The 19,337-nt window shown below is 37.1% G+C and overlaps 1 protein-coding gene across 3 annotated transcripts in view; it reads left to right on the top strand.

Annotated features, from left to right (window-relative positions):
* The first annotated feature begins 378 nt into the window (after positions 1 to 378).
* PKN2 (protein kinase N2) overlaps positions 379 to 19,337 on the top strand; it is a 193,418-nt gene continuing 174,459 nt past the window's right edge. Inside the window, exon 1 of one of the 3 annotated variants that reach the window (XM_004483583.4) lies at positions 379 to 839. In XM_004483583.4, coding sequence (XP_004483640.1) covers positions 792 to 839 — 48 coding nt within the window. In that variant the 5' untranslated portion in view covers positions 379 to 791. The remainder of the gene's footprint in view (positions 840 to 19,337) is intronic. The other 2 variants (XM_058303216.1, XM_058303215.2) reach the window with 2 other exon arrangements.

The raw sequence follows: 19,337 nt of genomic DNA, 5'->3' as shown, positions 1-19,337 counted from the left end.
AAGGCGAAGATTAATAGCTCGGGTTGACAGCGCGGCGGAGGAGGGGCAGGGAGGGTTAGAAAAGTCTGAGAAAGACTCAAACTTCGGCAGGAAAAGAGAAAGTGGCACGGGGGTGGGGGAGAGAGCGAGCAGGCTCCCGAGTTCTAGCTTACAGAGGGGTTAAACACTGGAGGAAAGCGGGCGGGCGTCTTCCCCCTCTCCCCGCCTCCCGGGAGTCCCGAGCTCACGCCTCTCCCTCATTTTCACCCGGGAGGGGTCTAACGGCTGCCCTCGTCGCGGGGCAGAATCAGAAGCCGCCCCACCCCGCGCTCTTCTCCTGCCCTCGGGGTCTTCTCCGCTCCTCCCCCACCCCGCCCGTCGAGGGGCGGGGCCATGGCCGTCACGTGCCCAGGCAGCCGCCAAGTGAAGCCGCTTTTGCGACGCGGTGACAGCCAAATGGTGCGACAGGAGATACTGCAGCCGCGGCCGCAGCGCCCCGCAAGGAGAGAGGCTTGAGGCGGCTCCTAGCTTCGCCCAGGAGGAGCGGCTGAGCGCTTAGTCCCGAGCGGCCGGCCGTGGGCGGGCAGCAAGGGTGAGCCCTCCACGAATCCTCTCGCTCCCCGCTGCTCTCTCTGATGAATCGGACGCAGTAAGCCGCGCCTCTAATAGGGGCTGCGCCTCCATGAATCCCTAGTTTTTTGTTTTTTGGTCCCCCCCCCCTTTCTCTCCCCGCTCCTCACTCGATCCGGGGTCCCGTCCCGCCTTCCCCCTGCGGCGGCCGCGTCCAGGTGCGGAGTCCAGAGCGGAGTGCAATGGCGTCCAACCCCGAGCGGGGGGAGATTCTGCTTACGGAGCTACAGGTAAGGGCCGCAGCCAGGGTGGGAGGCGCCAGTGGATGGGCGAGGGAATAAGTCTGGCCGAGAGAAGCTGTGCGGTCGTCGCGCCCCTGGCCCGCTAAGTGCGGAAACTCGGGGATGTCACTCGAGAGCTGCTTCCTTTGGGAGCCTGACCCTTTTCCCCCGCTGGAGCCCCGGCCTACTGACGCTGCCGCTTAACTGTGATTCTACCAGAGAGGACAGATTTTGCCTATTTCTGCTGGCTGCGTGCAGCACGGCTGCAGCCAGGGTTTGCTCTCAAACGGACCCGGAGCGGCCAGCTCACCGCCCCCTCCCTAGTGTCAGAGCCGTCTGCAAATGCCCCCGCCGCCCCCTCCCTCCTCCGGGCGGGGCCCTGCCTTTCCCCCAGTACACTGCTTCTTAAACTCCTTTGAATGGCTCTTAAGCTGTTTTCTCGTCGCTCTCCTTCCCCTCAGCCTGTGCACAAAGGCGCCCCCGTAACTTGCAGCCCACATAACAAGTTTTATTTTTTAAAGCGAGCCGCACCAAGTGCTTGCTTCACTTTATCAACCCTCTTTAGGCGACTGTCTCTCCTCCAACATGAAGACAGCCTTGTTTTCCTTTTTCCTTTATGCTATCAAGTCATAGCTATATAGTCCCTCTGTAGGCTTCTCCCCTGCTCAGATCCGGAAGCTCAGATGCTGATGCTTTTCAAACTTTCATTTTCCCTCCGGTTTGAACATCAGAGAAACTGCAGAAGTTGTTTACAAACGAGAGAGCGGTCGACTAGGGAAAATATTGGGCACCACATGCCTACACGAGATGAGAACAAAATAGATCCCTTAATTAGTTAAGTCCATGTCGGGCAGCAATATTATTCTTTCCCACTTTCACCTAAAAATTTGATGATAATTTCTTGCTGTTAAAATGAATTTTTGATAGCTCCCCATTTAAGTTTGGCGTTCTGTGCGGTCAGATGGAAGTTTGAAGGCATTGCTGTAATACTTGATATTTCCTTCACAAAAACAGATTACAACCAAGAAACAGGAATGCACTGTTGCAAATTTGGAATCTTTTGAAATGCAAAGCCGGATTTTATATCATTGTAAACGTTGCTATATAGCATTTTAGTTACTTTTAGCTTTTTATAGCAGGTCTGACAGCCTACCACGTTTGCTGAATGAATAGAATTTATTTTATTAGTATACATGAGCTTTTGAAATGAAGATGGTTGAGATGCATTTAAAGTACTTTGCATTGTCTAGTTTCGAAACATGAAAAGCATACTTTTTGGTTCTGAGAAAAAGCAAAAGTGACCAGAGCATTTTTATTTTGAGTAAAGTGGCTTTAGAATCATAAAGTGTTTGGTATCCTTTAGAAACTTACTTGGGCACTGGAACTGAAAATATATTTCATGTGTGTTAAAATATTATCTAAGCTCAATTTTGAAATAATTAAAAATGATTTTAAAAAATTGGATCAAAGTAAGGAAACACCTAATCTAAAGTAAGGCCTTAAACTAAATTATAACCCCTTCAAAAACGAATGTTCTTATTATTACCTCATAGTTTGTCATGTATATCCAGGGCATTTTTCTTGGTTTATTTGACTCCCAGTTCTAATAAAAGTTATTGCATTTAAACTTTATCATGCTTGTTAAAATATTGAGAATAATATTTATACCAGTACTTGAGATAAATGGTGATAAAATTTGTTTCACTATGTCAACTACTGAAGCATTTTATTATGTCATTTGTTCATGAAGCTAGTATATAATAACCAAATATTCATTGAACTTGTTTTGAGGACCAGTTTCTCTATGGCTTCTAAATTGTGTGAATTCCTTTAGATTAAAGTGTTCTTAGTGTCTCTATGCCATATAGATTTTAAGTAATTAATCAGTAAGTCTATGTAACAGTTTAAAATGTTTTCAATAGTTAAAAACTGTTTGCCCTGTCTTGTCTCAGGAATACTCTTCTCAAACTGAGAGTTGCATATGATAACTGAATTTTAATGAAATTGATACTTCTTATTTATTTAGAAACAGTATATATCCAAAATGTGATTATTTTTCAAATTATGTTTTAAGGAATATAATGCAGAATTTGAAATACTCTATTACTTGAGCTGAAATTGGCTTATTAATAACTTTTTGTTTTAGAAAGACAAATCTAAGAAAATCTGAAACTGAAATACTTTGTTTTTAGATATTGTAATATTTATAATGGAATAATGTTTGTAACTTGCTAATAACGTAGGAAGTTTAATCAACAGTGGAGCATTAATAAAATACACATAGACTTTGGCTAGAGGATTCAAAATGTAAGGAGTAGTATTTGCTATAGTACAACTAAAAATAGGGTTTAAAAATGTAAATTTAATTGGCAACTTCTAATATTAATCTCATAACTAATTTGTTGTGTGCTAGTCTCTTAATTGTTTATTTGATTTGAAGTTTAGTGGGACACTTAGATACTTTCGTGAAACCCAAAATGGTGAAGTTCATTTCCAAGGAAACTGGATTAATGAGAATTATCAAGAATATCAAAATGAAAATTTTGGCTTCAAAGGTAGTTTTGTAGGATGTAGAACCAAATATTGAGCAGCATAATACCTTTTTGCTTATTGGAGCTTCATCTTCATCAAAATGCCTAATAAAATGTTGGACTAGGAAACTTAAATTCCATACCCCACAGAATTTGTTTATTGGAGGTGACTTCCTCGAGTGGATGGTTGAGATAGTTAGCCTAAAATTACAGGAGATAATTTCAACAAACATTTATTGTGTACCAAAATTGTACTGGAGGACAAAAATAGATAACAAGATACAGTTTTTGCTTTCAAAGAACTAAAAATAAAGTACATATAACATTTATTGATTATTTGCTACGTATCAGACACTGTATTAGTTATTCTGTGTATACCTTAGTTGATCTTCACAACAATCCAGTAAGGTGGGTATTTACGTTTTGCGGATAAGGAAACTAAGTTCAGTAATGATGAATAAATTGCCCATGGTTAGACTCTAAATCTGAATTTGAACTGAGGTCTGTATATGTTCCACTATACCATTCTTTAAGTTGACACAGTTGTGTGGATTCTTAAATGTTTTGCCTTCCAATATTGTAATTATGTGAACTTTAAGAAATTGACTAAGGACGTAATGAACTAATTAACTTTAATATAAACCTTACATTTCTTGTTAGATCCCTCTCTAACAGGGAACAATGATTTTCATATTCCATTTGGTAGTCTAAAATTTAACAGTGCTTTATTACTGAGAATAAGATATGTAATAGTCTACAAAGAAAACAGTATAAATAATTCTTTCCAGATTTTCTTCATTTAACAGTTACTGTTTTGGAGACATAGCAAATATTTCCAAAAATATTACAGGAGATTTAGCACATCTCTATAAGCTGTCCATAGGATAACCTTTGATTTAAAATTTTAAGTACATGGCCATCCTAGCAATGTGTTTGGCATTTAGTAGGTGTCCAATAGAATGATGAGGCTCCATCTAGAAGCCTTCAGCTAGGATGAAGAATGTCTGTTTACTATTTTAAGAGAAGTTGGTTATAATCATTGACATAAGAAATTTTATAGTTTTCTTTAATTTATGTTTTTCATTCCTTCTAAAAATATTTCCTGGTAGTACACAAAAGGATTTCTACATCTTGTTACGTTCAGCTGTTCAGCACACTCGTATTTTACTCATTTGATGGGCTATTAAGAGGTGGCATCTAAGTAGATATTAGTGAAAGGACTAGAGTTGGAAGAATTAAGGTTTTTTTGGGTGATCTAAAGGGTATGTGGCATAAGAAGGTAGAAAGGGTGGGTAACACTGATTTTATAGGTTTTTCAAATTATATTCATTGTGGGAAATTGGGAAAATGCAGAAAAGCACAAAACAAAAGTTGCTCATAATTCCATTTCACTCAGAGACAACTGACAAACTTTTTCAACTGAGAGAACTCTTGGTGTTTTGAGTCGATTTCTTCATTTCCTTCCATTTTTTAAAATATTACTTATTAGAGTTTTGAAGAAAAATGATATTCAGAGAGTAATAAGATAGAAATAACCTATTCAAATTTCTTCGCCACTGATTCTATTTAAGTTGCTCTAATTTTATTTTGACTTTGAGACAATGTTTTGAGGTTCAGTTAAGCAAAGTATAGAGTACAGTATGGATTTAGAATAGGCAATAATGAGACTTAGCAACAACTCTTTAAGAAATTGACACAAAGTAATTTTTCAGCTCAAATTTCATGATTGCTGCTCTCATGCCTATAGTAGAGATGTAGTTCAAGTCTCATTAGTGTAGTATAGTTCAAGTCTCCTATAACATCTACCATCCACCTATAATCAGTATTGAAATAGGGAGAGGTAGGCGCACCTCTGAGGCATTATTTATTCACTCCAGGGCTTAGCATCTGATTCCTTGGGTACTCCTCTTTCTGCTCTTCAAATTTGGCAGTGGTAAGTGTTGGAAATTGAATCTTATCCCTCCCCAAAAGGCACACTCAGGTCCTAATCCCTGTCCTGTGGGTGTGAACCCATTTGTAAATAGAACTTTTAAAGATATTAATTATGGAGTGCCCAAACTGAATGAGGGTGGGCCTTAATCCAATATGGCTGAAGTCCGAATAAGCAAAGGAAATTGGAAATAGAAAGAAGCAGCCATGGGGATCAGCCAGAAGCTGGGAATCAGTAGAACTTAGGAGAGAAAGGAGAAAATGCTGCCATTTTTTTCACCATGTGATCGAAAAGCCAAGGAACCCCAACAATTGTTGACCAGCCAGAAGATACTGAACCCAGGAGGAAGCAAGCCTTCTAGCCTCTGAAACTGTGACCCAATACATTTATTTTGTTAAACCAGTATATTATGTGATAATTGTTTTAGCAGGTACAAAACTGAGTATAATTTTTGGAAATATCTAAAAATGTGGAAAGAGCTTTGGAATTGGGTAATGGTTACAGGCTTTGAAGAGACTGTTGATAGAAATATGAGTCCTAAAGAAAATGATGAATATGTTATTGGAAACCAGAGGAAAGGCAATCTTTGTTATAAAGTGGCAGAGAACTTGGCATTTTTAGTTCTGATATCAGATGGGAAGTAGAATTTGAGAGTGACAAACCTGGATATTAAGCCAAGGAAATTTCCGAACTAAGTGTAGGTGATATTTCTTTGTAGTGAGAGGAAAGAGATCTAAGCTTATCTCTGTGTGGAAAAGGCTAGTCTACCCCTGCACTTGAAGAGGCCAGGCCATCTGCCTGGTGCCTGGAGGGGGTGGGCCTTGTACCCTTTATTTGGTGAGAGGGTCACCAACCCAGTGTTCAGAGGCGTTGGGATTTGTGTCCCAGCAGTTGTGGAGAGCCAGGCTGCCATTCCAGTGCTCAGAAGGGTGGGCCTTCACTGCAGTGTTTGAGGACAGCAGTGGCCACTGTCCTCCATCAGGCATGGACGTCAAAACATTCATCCATAGATGACTCTCAGACCTTGAAATCTAATGTTGTTTGCCTTGCTGGGTTTTGAACTTGTTTGGGGCCTATGACCTTGTTTCCCTTTCAACTTCTGTCTTCTGAATTGGGAATGTTTATCCTATGCCTGTCCCACCATTGTATATTGGAATCAGATAACTTGTTTTTTAGGTTTTATAGGTCAACAGACTGAGAGTAATTTTGCCCCAGTTGGGTCATAACTGCTTTTAATGACAATTGTGTTTAGCATTATTACTGAAATGACTTAAGGCTTTTGGGGATGTTGTGATGGAATGAATGCATTTTGCCTGTGGAAAGAACATGTCTTTTTAGGGTCCAGAGAGCAGAATGTTGGGGAATGAATCATGTTCCCCACAAAAGCATGGTTAGGTCCCAAGCCCTGGTCCTCCATTTTCAAGTAGGACCTTTGAAGTTGTTATTAGTTAAGGTGTGCCCAAACTGCATGAGGGTGGGCCTTAATTCAATATGGTTGATGTCCTTATAAGCAAAAGATATAGGACACAGAAAGCAGCAGCCACGGAGAGCAGCCAGAAGCTGCAAGTCTACAGAACCCAAGAGGGAAAGGAGAAGATGCCACCGTGTGCATCACTATGTAATGGAAAAGCCAGAGAAGCCCGAAGATTGCCAGCCAACCAAAAATATGAACCCGGGGAGGAAGCAAGCCCTCTAACCTCTGAAACTGTGAACCAATAAATTCCTATTGTTAAGCTAACCTGTTCTATGGGATTGGTTTTTGCAGCTAGGAAACTTAATACAGTAAGTTTCTACCATCCATCAGGTTAATCCTATGTCTTTTTTTTTTTTTTTTTGGAGTTACCAGGGATTGAACCCAGGACCTTGTACGTGGGAAGCAGGCACTCAACCACTAAGCTACATCCGTTCCCTAATGAGAGTTAATTTTTTCATTTGTTTGTTAGTTTTGATTTTAGGAGTTACCAGGGATTGAACCTAGCACCTCATACATGAGAAGCAGGCACTCAACCACTTGAGCTACATCCATTTCCCCCAAGTCTACTTTTAGACAAATGAGAAGAGTGGAGTAGTGGTTTGGAGAGATAAATAACACTCAGAATAATGTCACTTCTCTACGTATAAATGATACTTGATTGGAACAGTTTATTTTGTATTTCCTTGTAAAATGTACTCTGTTGAACAATTATCAGATATCTACTCCATTATTTCAAAAACCACTTTTACTTTAACTGGAGTAGATCAAAACCTTTGGCATTTAACATGATTAACTTTGATTTACTGCAGAATTCAAATTTGGCAGCAAGTTAGAAAGTTGAAAACCAAGATTTAAAGAGACATTTAAATTTTGAGTGGGAAAAACATATTAATGAAAATGATGTAACTTCTTATATCTTAGAAATGCTGAGAAAACATTTATCTTGATACAAGTGTAATTTCTTTAGATTTTATCTAATGAAATATTATTTGAAACTAGCCTTATTATCATGTTTGATTTTTTTATAGTCCCACAAAAATTAAATTTAACATTATATACATATTATCTGTAAGAAGTGAAGAACAGGAAAGCCTGGGAGGAATGTACTTGAGGATGACAAAACACCTTAGACTGGAAACTAAGTGTTGGTTCGTCACGTTATAAAGTTGAGCTGATAAATAAGAAATAATAGATTCTGTTATTAGGATTTATTTTCATTGAGCAAATTTCATGCAGTTTTTGGAGTTTTTCTTTTAGTGCATGTTTCAACCACGTGCACTACATTGAATTAATCATTATCCTTAGCTGATGACACACCCATATTGGTCCATGTATGAATTCTTTTGATCCATTCTCTCTCTCTACTTACCTACCCACCTACCTATCTACCTACCTATTGTAAGTACCCATGTACTCTCCTGTAAAAAAGTTCAGACCTTTGTTTTCCTCCATCCCATCCCCCTAGTGCCTTCTAGTCAACCAGTTTTTCATTAAGTCATCTTCCCCCTTTGGGTATTTGGATATTCATCCACTCTCTCCTTGTTGGGCATTTAGTTTTCAGATTTTCGTAATTGAGAACAATACTGTTATGGACATTCTGTATGTTTCCATTTGTACATTTGCAGGAATTTCTCTTAATTATGTATCTAGAGGTGGAGTTGCTAGATCAAAGGGTAGGTGCTAAATTTTAGGAACTGATGCTGAACTTCCAATGTGGTTGCATTAATTTTCCAGTGTGGTTATACCAGGTAACACATCTGCAGTATATGAGAGAGAACTGGATCCTTTAGTTATCCATCTTCTCTAACAATAATGTCTTAAAATTTTACAGATCAAAAACGTGTAAATGGTCCCTCATTGGGATCTTAATTTGCATTTCCCTTATCATCACTGATATAGAACATTTATTTTTGTATTTACTGGCCTTTTATATTTCATCTTCATCAAAATGCCTCTTCATGTCTCTTGCCTATTTTTCTATGTTTTTATTGATTTTATAAGAATTCTTTATATTCTCCCATGTTAATCCTTTGCATATATTGTGAATGTCTTCTATTGGTTTGTAACTTGTCTTTTCACTTCCTTTTGGGATGAGGGTGGTATGTGGGAGGGATGTTTTAAACATTTTACCTTTTTTGGCAAACATTCAAAAAGATTTACATCATTATGATCAACAAGCCTACATTCAATATTTTACATTTAGTATAGAATGTATAAAGTTATACAGTTTTTATCCAGTGGATTTATAAATTATCTAGTTGAATATCTTAGTGGGGCAGTTTGAGATTATTTTATGAATCCCAAAAAGAGAAAGGTGTTTGTAAACTAACCTAGGACCTCTGTGAGTGATACCCTTTGATTGCATTAAATTCAATTGAGGGGGGTCTTTGATTAGATTACTTGATAAAATTGCTGTAGGGCTTTTTATTAGACAATGTCAGTAAGGCATGACTCAGTTAAGTCCCTGTCCCGTTGTTGGGTCTGATATAAATGAACACTCAAATGGAGTTAGAGCTCTTTTCATACTTTGATCTTGCCATGTGATGGAGCATAAACCGCTGAGGCCCTGGGAAGAGGTGAACCATTTGCCTGATAGCTTACAGCTAAAATTGGGAAGATTGCAGAACGGCCGAGACTGATATTAGGCAGCCTGGAAAGAAACAAGCCGTGTGCCCAAAGAATAGGACTACAGAGTCGCTTAAGCATGGAGCCCAAAGAAGCTGGGCCCACAGAGCTCAGGTGGGAAAGGCTGAAACCTGGGCAGAGACTGGCAGTGTGGCTCCATGTGGCAATATACCAATAGCAACAGTAACCGACTTTGGTGAGAAAGCATCTCTGATGGTGCCTCGGTGTGGACTTGTCACGGCCTTGGAACTGTAAGCCTTTGCCCCAAATAAATCTCTTTATTATAGCTAACAGATTTCTGGTTCTTTGCGTTGGCAATCGTTTGACACACTTAATACACTTAGAAAGCTGTGTAAAGTATTATATCACTTAACAGCACATACTAGGCAATCAAATGTTAGTTTGACTGAAAGAGTGATTTTTTAAGCAAGGAAATAGTGAAAATTATATATATAAATAGTTCATCAAGTGCTCATTGTTCCCACTCCATATTTCTTCTAAGAAACGACTTAGAATTATTATTATTATTATTATTATACATTTGAAGGTCATTCTACTCAAAGAACCAGATTTTGTGAGCCCCATATTCAGGTATTTGATAGCTCATTTAATAAAGTACTGTGGAGTAAATCAGAGTTAATATTGCAAGTAAAATAAATTACTGTCTTGCACAAATTTCCTGGTATTTACAAACGTAGAATCCTAAATGCAATTTTGTCATTGCTAAGGTGTCTTTTGATGAAAAAAGTTCTTAATTTTTCAGCCTTTGCTTTTAACATAATTACTTTTTGGACCTTGTTTAAGGAATTGTTCCCTGCCTTGGTTCTAAAAGATAGTCACTTATATTTTCTACTAAGAGTTTTGAAGTTTTATTTTTTACATTTAAATCCTCAGTCCCTCTGAAGTTGATTTTTGGATATGGAATTAAGGTCTGAGTTATTTTTTATTAGTTAAAATATTATTTTGAAGTATATATAAAACTTTTTATAATATAAATTTAAAATAGAATATTTTTCAGCTTTTAGGACGGAAACACTTGTGAAGAGCCATACTTCATAAATTTTAGCAAGTTTGAAGTTAAGGTTACATTATACTAGTTATAAATGAACTATAAAGTTATCCTTAGCCAGAGATCTAGTAGTTCACTTTTCCATTATTATAGCAGTTTGTGTGTTGTGTTTTATCTCCTGAATCCTTGGGTCAAAAAAGTGATTCTTGTCTTACATCTCGTTGCCTCCCTATCACATTCCCCACAGTTCGATGGTTCAAACCTTTTATATTTTCCCTAAGTCTTTCAACCTACTCCTGTATTCTCAGCAAATCACTCACCTAGTGACTGCCTCACCAAATGATAGATGGTATTCCACAATGTGAGTTTCCTTCACTTTTCTTCTCTTTACAATTTCAAGTTTTAAATACCCCTTTTCCTCCAATTTTAAGAAAAAAAATTTTCACCTTCCTAAGGCTATGCTTTCCTGACTTATGCTTCCTTTGGAATACCATGCTTGCTCTTTTGTGGAATAAAGCTTTCATTCTCCTCAGGGTTTTCTCCTTTGCCTAAAGATAAGCTCGTTTCTATTATATTCTTTATTTCTGTTTTCCCTTCAAACTTCTTTCTTTTCATCTGCACACTTCTTTAAAGAAATTTCTGCCTTGGTTTCCTTTATTCTCTACCATTACTCATATCCGATTTCAGTGTTTTATGTTGAAATTATTCTCATAAAAGACATAAATGACCATTTGCTCCTTCTAATCTTTACAGGTATTTGATAATGCATCATCTTCCTGAAACTCTCTGTTTAAATTAAACTTTGTGGACACTGCACAAGATTGGTTACTTTCCTTTCATTATTTCTGCTTCTGTTTGCTATTCCTTTCTTATGCTTGCTCCTTTCCTAGCTTGACTGTTTCACCTGTCTCTACCCTATTTCGCATCTAATTTATCTTTCTGATTAGCCACAAGAGTTTGATCATTTTGTCAGGGTTAAAGGGAATAGAAACCCATTGAGCTTAAGCAAAAATTGGAGCATTTATTGGGAAGCTTACCAGGACATTCACTTAACCAACGGATAGCCAGATCCCAACAGTACTGAACAGGAAACTGGAGCCTTTATTTCTCTCTAGGACTACGTGTTCTGTCATCTCTTCATATTTAATTATTTAAATTGCTTTATATTTCCTCATATACTGATTCTCTTTGCTGTCCTTACATGTGACCCCCAATGGCATTTCTATCTCCCGAGTTTACAAGTTATCTCAGACATTCAGTGGCGCCTTACTACCTGTGGGATGAAGTCCTCATTCCTTAACTAGTCATTCAAGGCTGGCATTGTTGTAACCTTAAAATGCCTTTCATTTTTAACTTGTATAGAAGGAGCCTATTTTTCAGGTACCCCATTGTTAGTAATTTTTTCTCATCTAGACTCTTGCTAGTATATCAAGTGGAATGCCTCGTTAACACCAATTCAGATTCTACTTTTTTTTAACTTCTTATTTTTCTTCACCAAAAGTTAAGTTGGATATTTTCTATCTCATGATGCTTACATAGTACACTGTGCTATAGTAGTTTGTGTCCTACCTCATTTTATCTACTAAGCTGTATGCTTGAAGTCTTTGAGGAAAAGGGCTATAAATCTTATCTTAATCTTTTACCTCTTTAATCTTGAACATAATAACTTGTACATAGTAGATACTCATTGTTGAATAAATAAGCCTCATGTTTGAAAATCCCCAAATTTTACATTTACTACATTAAACTTTTTTCCTGTTGTTTTGGTTTTTCTGAGAGAGCTGTTTTACCTTGATGTTCCTTAAGTAGAACCATTTTATAGGTATATAATTTTAAGTTTATCCTTAAGTCATATAATAATTGAATTCCGCATCCCAGATTGAGAACATTCTTTTTTTTTTTTTTAAGATTTATTTTATTTATTTATTTCTCCCTACCCTCTCCTTGTTTGCATTTGCTGTGTCTGTTTGTTGCATTCTGGTCTTCTTTTCAGGAGGCACCAAGAACTGAACCCTGGACCTCTGATGTGGGAGGGAGGTACCTAATTGCCTGAGCCACCTCTGTTCCCTGCTTTGTTGTGTCTCTCATTATTTTTTCTTCGTGTCTCTTGTTGAGTCATCTTGTTGCTTCAGCTTGCTGCACATGCCCCTTGCATCAGCTTACTGTCTTACTTGTCTTCTTTAGGAGGCACTGGGAACCAAACCTGGGACCTCTTACATGGTAGGCAGGAGCAATCACTTGAGCCACATCCGCTTCCTTGATTGAGAAATTTCTCCTGGAAGAAGGAGTTATCTCTAGACACAAGTTAAGCAAGTTATAATAATAAAAATAATAACTAATATATATCGATGCTATTTCATTTAATCCTTAAAATAACTCTATTTAAAGTAGGGCTGTTATCTCCATTTTATAGACAAAAAATCTAAAAGTTTGGAAAAGCTAAATAAAAACTCTATGGTCATACAATCTACCTGAACCGACATGCAAATCCAGGTCTGTCTGCCTTGAGAGAACAAATTCCTCCTAACCCTAATACCAGGGGTTCTTAGCCATGGATCCTCGGACCTCCGAGGGTCTGTGGAAAGATTTCAGGGGGTCCATGAGCTTGAGTTGAAAAAAATCAACTTTATTTTCTCTGACCACTGTTAATTGAGTGAACTCTTACCTAATACTTTAGTGCCTATTTCCTTATTTGGCATTTTTCTCTGTCCCTCCTTTCTCCACCCTTCATCCCTACTCCGGTAACCAAAGCATATCTTTTGTTTGCTCAGGTTCTTTCACTTTGTACAGCATCCCTTATATCTTTCCTTTCCTTCAATAATGTCAGTACATAACCTTTTCACTAGGATTGTCATAGTTGACTGGCTAATTCATCGAAAGGCAATTTCATGCTGAAATCTTACCATCAAGTTCTAGATAAGATAGGCTTGAACCCACAATTTTATACCTGTGGGACTCCTAAGCCTCCCCAAAATTTCTGTGTTCCTAGGGCAGAGTACATATAAGTCCTTGTGGCATCCTCTCCTTCTGGGTTCCTCTTTCTATACAGGTTATAGAAGCATAACAGCTGGTTTAAACAAAGATATCCACGTTTTTCTTAGTCCTTTCTCCCATAGTGCACCAAATTTCATATCCTCTGGCTGGCTCCTCTTCACCTTTATGTCTCTTCTTCAACCCCTTTCTTATTTTCTCTAGGAACTCCTAATTCTCTCACTCTAAGAAAGAACAGTTCAGCTCCCTCAAATACCCTCTCTCAACCTGCACAACCAGGTTCATCAACTGTTCAGCAAACAAAAGGAATCATTATTTAGTATGCTCAGTTATCCTTTGATATAAAAATTATGGTTGGTTTGGCAAATTACTAAAAGCTGTTTAGTGTCCTATTCTCTTAGGAGCTATGAAGAGGAAGGATTATTTTATCTCCTAATGAGACTGTTTCAGTGGAGAATACCTGTTCTGGTAATAAAAATATTTGACACTATCAATATTTGATGTGTTATCATTTTGGTCCCTAAATAAAAGGAAGTCTCATTAGGTTAAAAAGTATATCTTTTTAGGGAAGAGATTTAGCTCAGTGGTTGAGTACCTGCCTCCCATGTTTGAGGTACTGGGTTCAATCCCTGGTTCCATTTTAAAAAAAAGTTTATACATTTTTAAAAATACTTAAATGTCTTATAACCACTGAGTCTGGGCCAGTGCTCATCATAATGATATGTTCACAGTAAGTATAATATGATATGAATATGTATTCTATCTATATATGTTGATTTAAAGTTGCCAACTTTAAAGGATGAACTATCCTCTATTCTTAAACTTTCCTCCCTGTCTCCTTCCCTTCTTTCCTTTCTGCTTCTCATCCCCATCTCTCCTTCCTCCCTCCCTCCTTCATGTTAAAATATACTCTCTCTTAAGAAATGATGAGGATAGTAGTACTATCCTAACTTAGCAAAATAAAAAATCAGTAATCTTATATATGTTGACCAAATTTCTTTTTGGAAATTTTACTGTTTACTAAATTCAAGGTCTAGTTGAAATCACTGGACTAGGAGGTAACTCAAGATTGGGAATTATGCAGACCCAGGTTTAAATCCCATATTTGACTTTGTGTGGATTATTTCACTCCCTGAGGCCAGTGTTCTTTACAACAATGGGGATAATATCTGGCTCAGAGGGCTGCTGTAGGTATAAAAAAAAAAGATGTACATAAAGTGGCTGGCATATAGCATTTAGTAATCCTTCACTGTCAGGTTTAAATTTTACAGTTACTTTATTTTTCATTCAATTCTTAAGTTATGTGCTTGATGGACTGGTCTAAATTGGGCATAAAAGACCTAGAGAACTGATGATAATTCATAGGTTAAAATTTTTTTTCATTTCTCTTTCCTCTTATGTTTCATAGAATGGACAATGAGGAAAGCTGAGAGGTGTGGATAGTTTGATCATTGTCTTAAATTAAAATAATCACATGCTTCACCTAATCCCAAAGCAAGTAGAAGGAATGAAATAACAAAGACCATAGCCAAAATAAATGAAATTGAGAACAAAAAAACAATAGAATTAGCAAAACCAAAGTTGGTTATTTGAGTTGATTAACAAAATCGACAAACCCTTAACTAGACTAAGAAAAAAATGAGAGAAGATGCAAATAAATGAAATGAAAAATGAAAATGGGAACATTACTACTGACCCCACAGAAATAAGAGATCAGAAGAGGGTACTATGAAAAACTTTATGCCAAAAAACTAGACTGGTATATGAAATGGAAAAATTCCTAGAAACGTACAAACAACCTACACTGACCCTAGAAATAGAAAACCTCAACAAACTGATCACAAGTAAGGAGATCGAAACAGTTATCAAACTCCTCCCCAAAATGAAAAGCCCAGGACCAGACGATTTCACAGGTGAGTTCTATCAAGCATTCAAAGAAGATTTAATATCAGTCTTACTTAAGTTCTTGCAAAAAAATGAACAAGAAGGAATGCTTCCAAACTCATTTTATGAAGCCATTGTCACCCTAATACCAAAACCAGATAAAGATACCATGAAAAAAAGAAAATTGTAGATCCTTTTCTCTAATGAATACGGATGTAAAACTCCTCAACAAAATACTTGCTAATCAACTCCAGCAACACATTAAAGAATTATTCATTGTGATCAAGTGGGTTTTATATCAGGCATACAAGGGTGGTTCAACACAAGAAACTCAATCAGCATAATACACCACATAAATAAATAAAAGAAGAAAAATCACATAATTTTATTGATTGACGCAGAAAAGACCAAAGATGTTCTGTGTTGATAATGGGGGTGTATAGATAAAGTGTGCCTCATGTATGCTATGGACCATGGATGATGGTAATAGTCTGATATTATCTTATAAACTGTAGCAAATGTTCCACCATGGTGTGGTGAAGGGGTGGTGTATGGGAATTCTACACACGTGCATGATTATTTTGTAAGTTCACAACCTCTGTAATAAAAATATATTTTTTGAAAATAGGGTGGCTTGGGGGAAAAATATACCAACTGCCAAATGTAAGATAAGGATTATAGTTAGTAGTAATATTTTGAGGAGGCTCTTGCATAGTTTGTAACAAATGTTTCACAACAGTGCAAGGTGTTATAGAGGGGTGATGTATGAGACCCCTGTATGATGTTATGCATATTTATTTTGTAAGTTCAAAATCTTTACTATGTATTTTTTATGTGTGTTCATGTATGAATGATATACTTCAATAAAAAATTGTATTTAAAAAGAATATGCTTCAATATATGTAAGAATGAAGAAATCATAAGTTGATATGTGAAGAACTTTTAGAATTGCCTTTCATAGAGGAATTGTGGCATGTTGTTTGTCAGGCTAAATATGCGTGATAGGAATTTAATTGTGGACACATTTTAAATAATAGTAATAAACATCGAGTTATACCACAGTTTAGTAATTTCATGGAGCAGCTTAAGTTCAGATCCTTATTTTGTCCTTTCCCACAGCCTTTTGAACTATTTATAAATTCTAATTTAAGATTATTTATCATCAGAGTCAAGAATCGTCCTGCATATTTCAGTATTAGAGAAATAGATTTGTGATAATATATTTCTGAATATTAATATCAACTCTTTATTTGAATATGCTTGAACTTTTATATGTAAATTATAATAACTGCAATTGCTTATTATATAGCATAATTGAAGTTGCATTTTGTTGCTATGGAAATCTTATCTTTGCACTCCAAGATCAGGAGAATGTTCCTTTTACTATAAGATTTTGTTCTAGAGTATATTTTCAGTGTATCAAAACTGTATAGGATTCTTATATACAATTCTACACTTAACTTTGTTTTTTTCTTTTAAGTATGGTCTTCTAACTTAGAGACATGCTATATAACATGTATTATGAAATGGAGAACCTTAAATATCAGATCTAAAGAAATTATTGGGATTTTCAAACATTTTTCCAAATTTCTAAGAAAGCAGACCTTTCCTTTTTTTTTTTGAGGTTGGCAAACTGGTGTACAATTGTTTTGTTTCAGAATGGTACAGTGATAACTATAAAGAAGTAACTAGTATTGGTTAAAATAAAGGTACCTCATAGAAATAAAAAGAATCATGTTGAAAAAATACAAATAGCAATACTAATAGTAATTTCACTCTGTATTTGTGGAGTATTTCTGAGTTATAAAGCACTTTTACCTTTATTAGTTCTCTTACTTCTTAAAAGACCCTGTGAGTTAGGGATGGGAGGGTTGTTCACAATCTGTGTCTGCTTTAACCAGAACTTTCATCTTCTGACTCCTATTCTTTTGTTTTAATACTCTCCACAATTCCATTATTATCAACTTTAAGGTTGTATTTTTTTCCTTTGTTATAACCAAAAAATGGTTAAGATCTTCAAAGGTATGTTAAAAGTGAATGTGAAAAATGCCATTTATTTAACAGAATAAGTGAATACAGTCACTTTTCATTTTTTATGGTAGTTGTATTCTATAAAGTCACCATAAACATGTTTTAGCAAATACTGAACCATTGTTCCTAGGTGAAAATACGGAGGGTTAGGTCCTTGCAAACCTGTTTTCACAACATTTTTTTTCAACCAAGCAATACATAACCTTGATTTATGTGTATTTCTGTTTAAAGATACCTTATTTACTATGTCGTTGCTTCATTAACATTGAACTCACTGCCAGTAGCACCATAACTCATACCTGAATCAAACTTATCTAACTTACATATTTTCTCTGTAAGGCACATCACAGCCTTCTTGCGCTTAGGAACCCTAGACATTATTTCATCACTATGCTTGGGGACCATTTTAAACAGCTAAATCACTAACACAAAGCACAAAAATGTGAAATATACTGTTTATAGTATGAGATTTGAAGCATGAAGAACAAAAGTGAGAAAATACATGTGTTTACAAAATGAGAGTTGAAACATGAAGGGAAAGCAGTTTGCCTTGTTCATCCTCAGCTGGGATCATGCATATTGTGTGACTCAGTTTTTCACCACCTGCATATATATATCCGTAAATAACCCAAAAGCACTGTGAACGTTAATTTACAAATTTGGTAAGTAGGTGAGTTTGCAAGTACAGAATCTGCAAATAATGAGGATCAACTCTATATAATTTTTGCCATCTAGTTGTGCACATTCCTGGTTGTATCAGAGTTCTTTGACAGTTAATGATTACAAAAATATTCTAGAGGTACGATGATTGCAACAACAGTGCTCTGCAACTTCCAAGTTTAACGTGTGTATTGGTCAGCCAAAGGGGTGCTGATCCAAAATACCAAAAATCTGCTGGGCGTTATAAAGGGTATTTATTTGGGGTAGGAGCTTAGAGTTTCCAGGCCATAAAGCATAAGTTACTTCCCTCACCAAAGTCTATTTTCATGTGTTGGAGCAAGATGGCTGCCGACATCTGCAAGGGTTCAGGCTACCTGGGTTCCTCCCTTCAAGGATTTTGCCTCTCTCCGGGTTCAAGGTTCCTTTTTTCCTGGAGCTTGCTTCTCTTTCTTCTGTGTGCTTACTTCCTGGGGCTGCAGCTTAAGACTTCAGCATCAAACCCCAACATTAAAACGCCAATGTTAAGAGCCCTCAACTCAGTCCTTTGCCTTGCCTTTTATCTTTGAATCCTCACCCACCAAGTAGCGGGGAATCAACGCCCTAATGATGTGTCCCAATCAAAGCCCTAGTCATACCTCAGTTATGCCCAGGTACAGATCAGATTACGAACATAATCCAATATTTATTTTTGGAATTCATATCCATATCAAACTGTGACACCATGGTATAAAGCTTATGTAAAATTTAAATATCATTTAAGAGGGACTGTACTAATGAAGTTGGATGATATTTCTGTATTTATAAATTAATACTTTAAGTTAAATTGTAAATTATATGTAAGTTAGAAGAGACTGAACATGCTATGCGCTATGTAGCCTCACAGATGATGGATGTAGATGCATGAGATGCTTAGGACACTGAAAAAATAGTCATGGTTTATATCTTTTAATAATATCCTCTCTCATGTTAAAGTTTAGTTTGTATTTTTTTCCAATTTATGGCTGTTTGTGGAGGGGTAAGGATTTTATAGATGAATTGTTTTAAATACAAATAAAAGTATTTTAAAAGCCTAAGAATAGGTGGCAGACTTGGCCCAGTGGTTAGGGTTTCTATCTACCACATGGGAGGTCCGCGGTTCAAACCCCGGTCCTCCTTGACCCGTGTGGAGCTGGCCCACGCGCAGTGCTGATGCGTGCAAGGAGTGCCATGCCACGTGGGGAACAGCCCCACGCGCAAGGAGTGCGCTCTGTAAGGAGAGCCGCCCAGTGCGAAAGAAAGTGCAGCCTGCCCAGGAATGGTGCCGCACACACAGAGAGCTGACACAAGAGGACGCAACAAAAAGAAACACAGATTCCAGTGCCACTGACAACAA

Source organism: Dasypus novemcinctus, chromosome 9, assembly GCF_030445035.2.
Source record: "Dasypus novemcinctus isolate mDasNov1 chromosome 9, mDasNov1.1.hap2, whole genome shotgun sequence".
Taxonomy (NCBI): Eukaryota; Metazoa; Chordata; class Mammalia; order Cingulata; family Dasypodidae; genus Dasypus; species Dasypus novemcinctus.
Note: the sequence above shows the minus strand (reverse complement) of the source record. Positions and strands in the feature narration are given on the sequence as shown.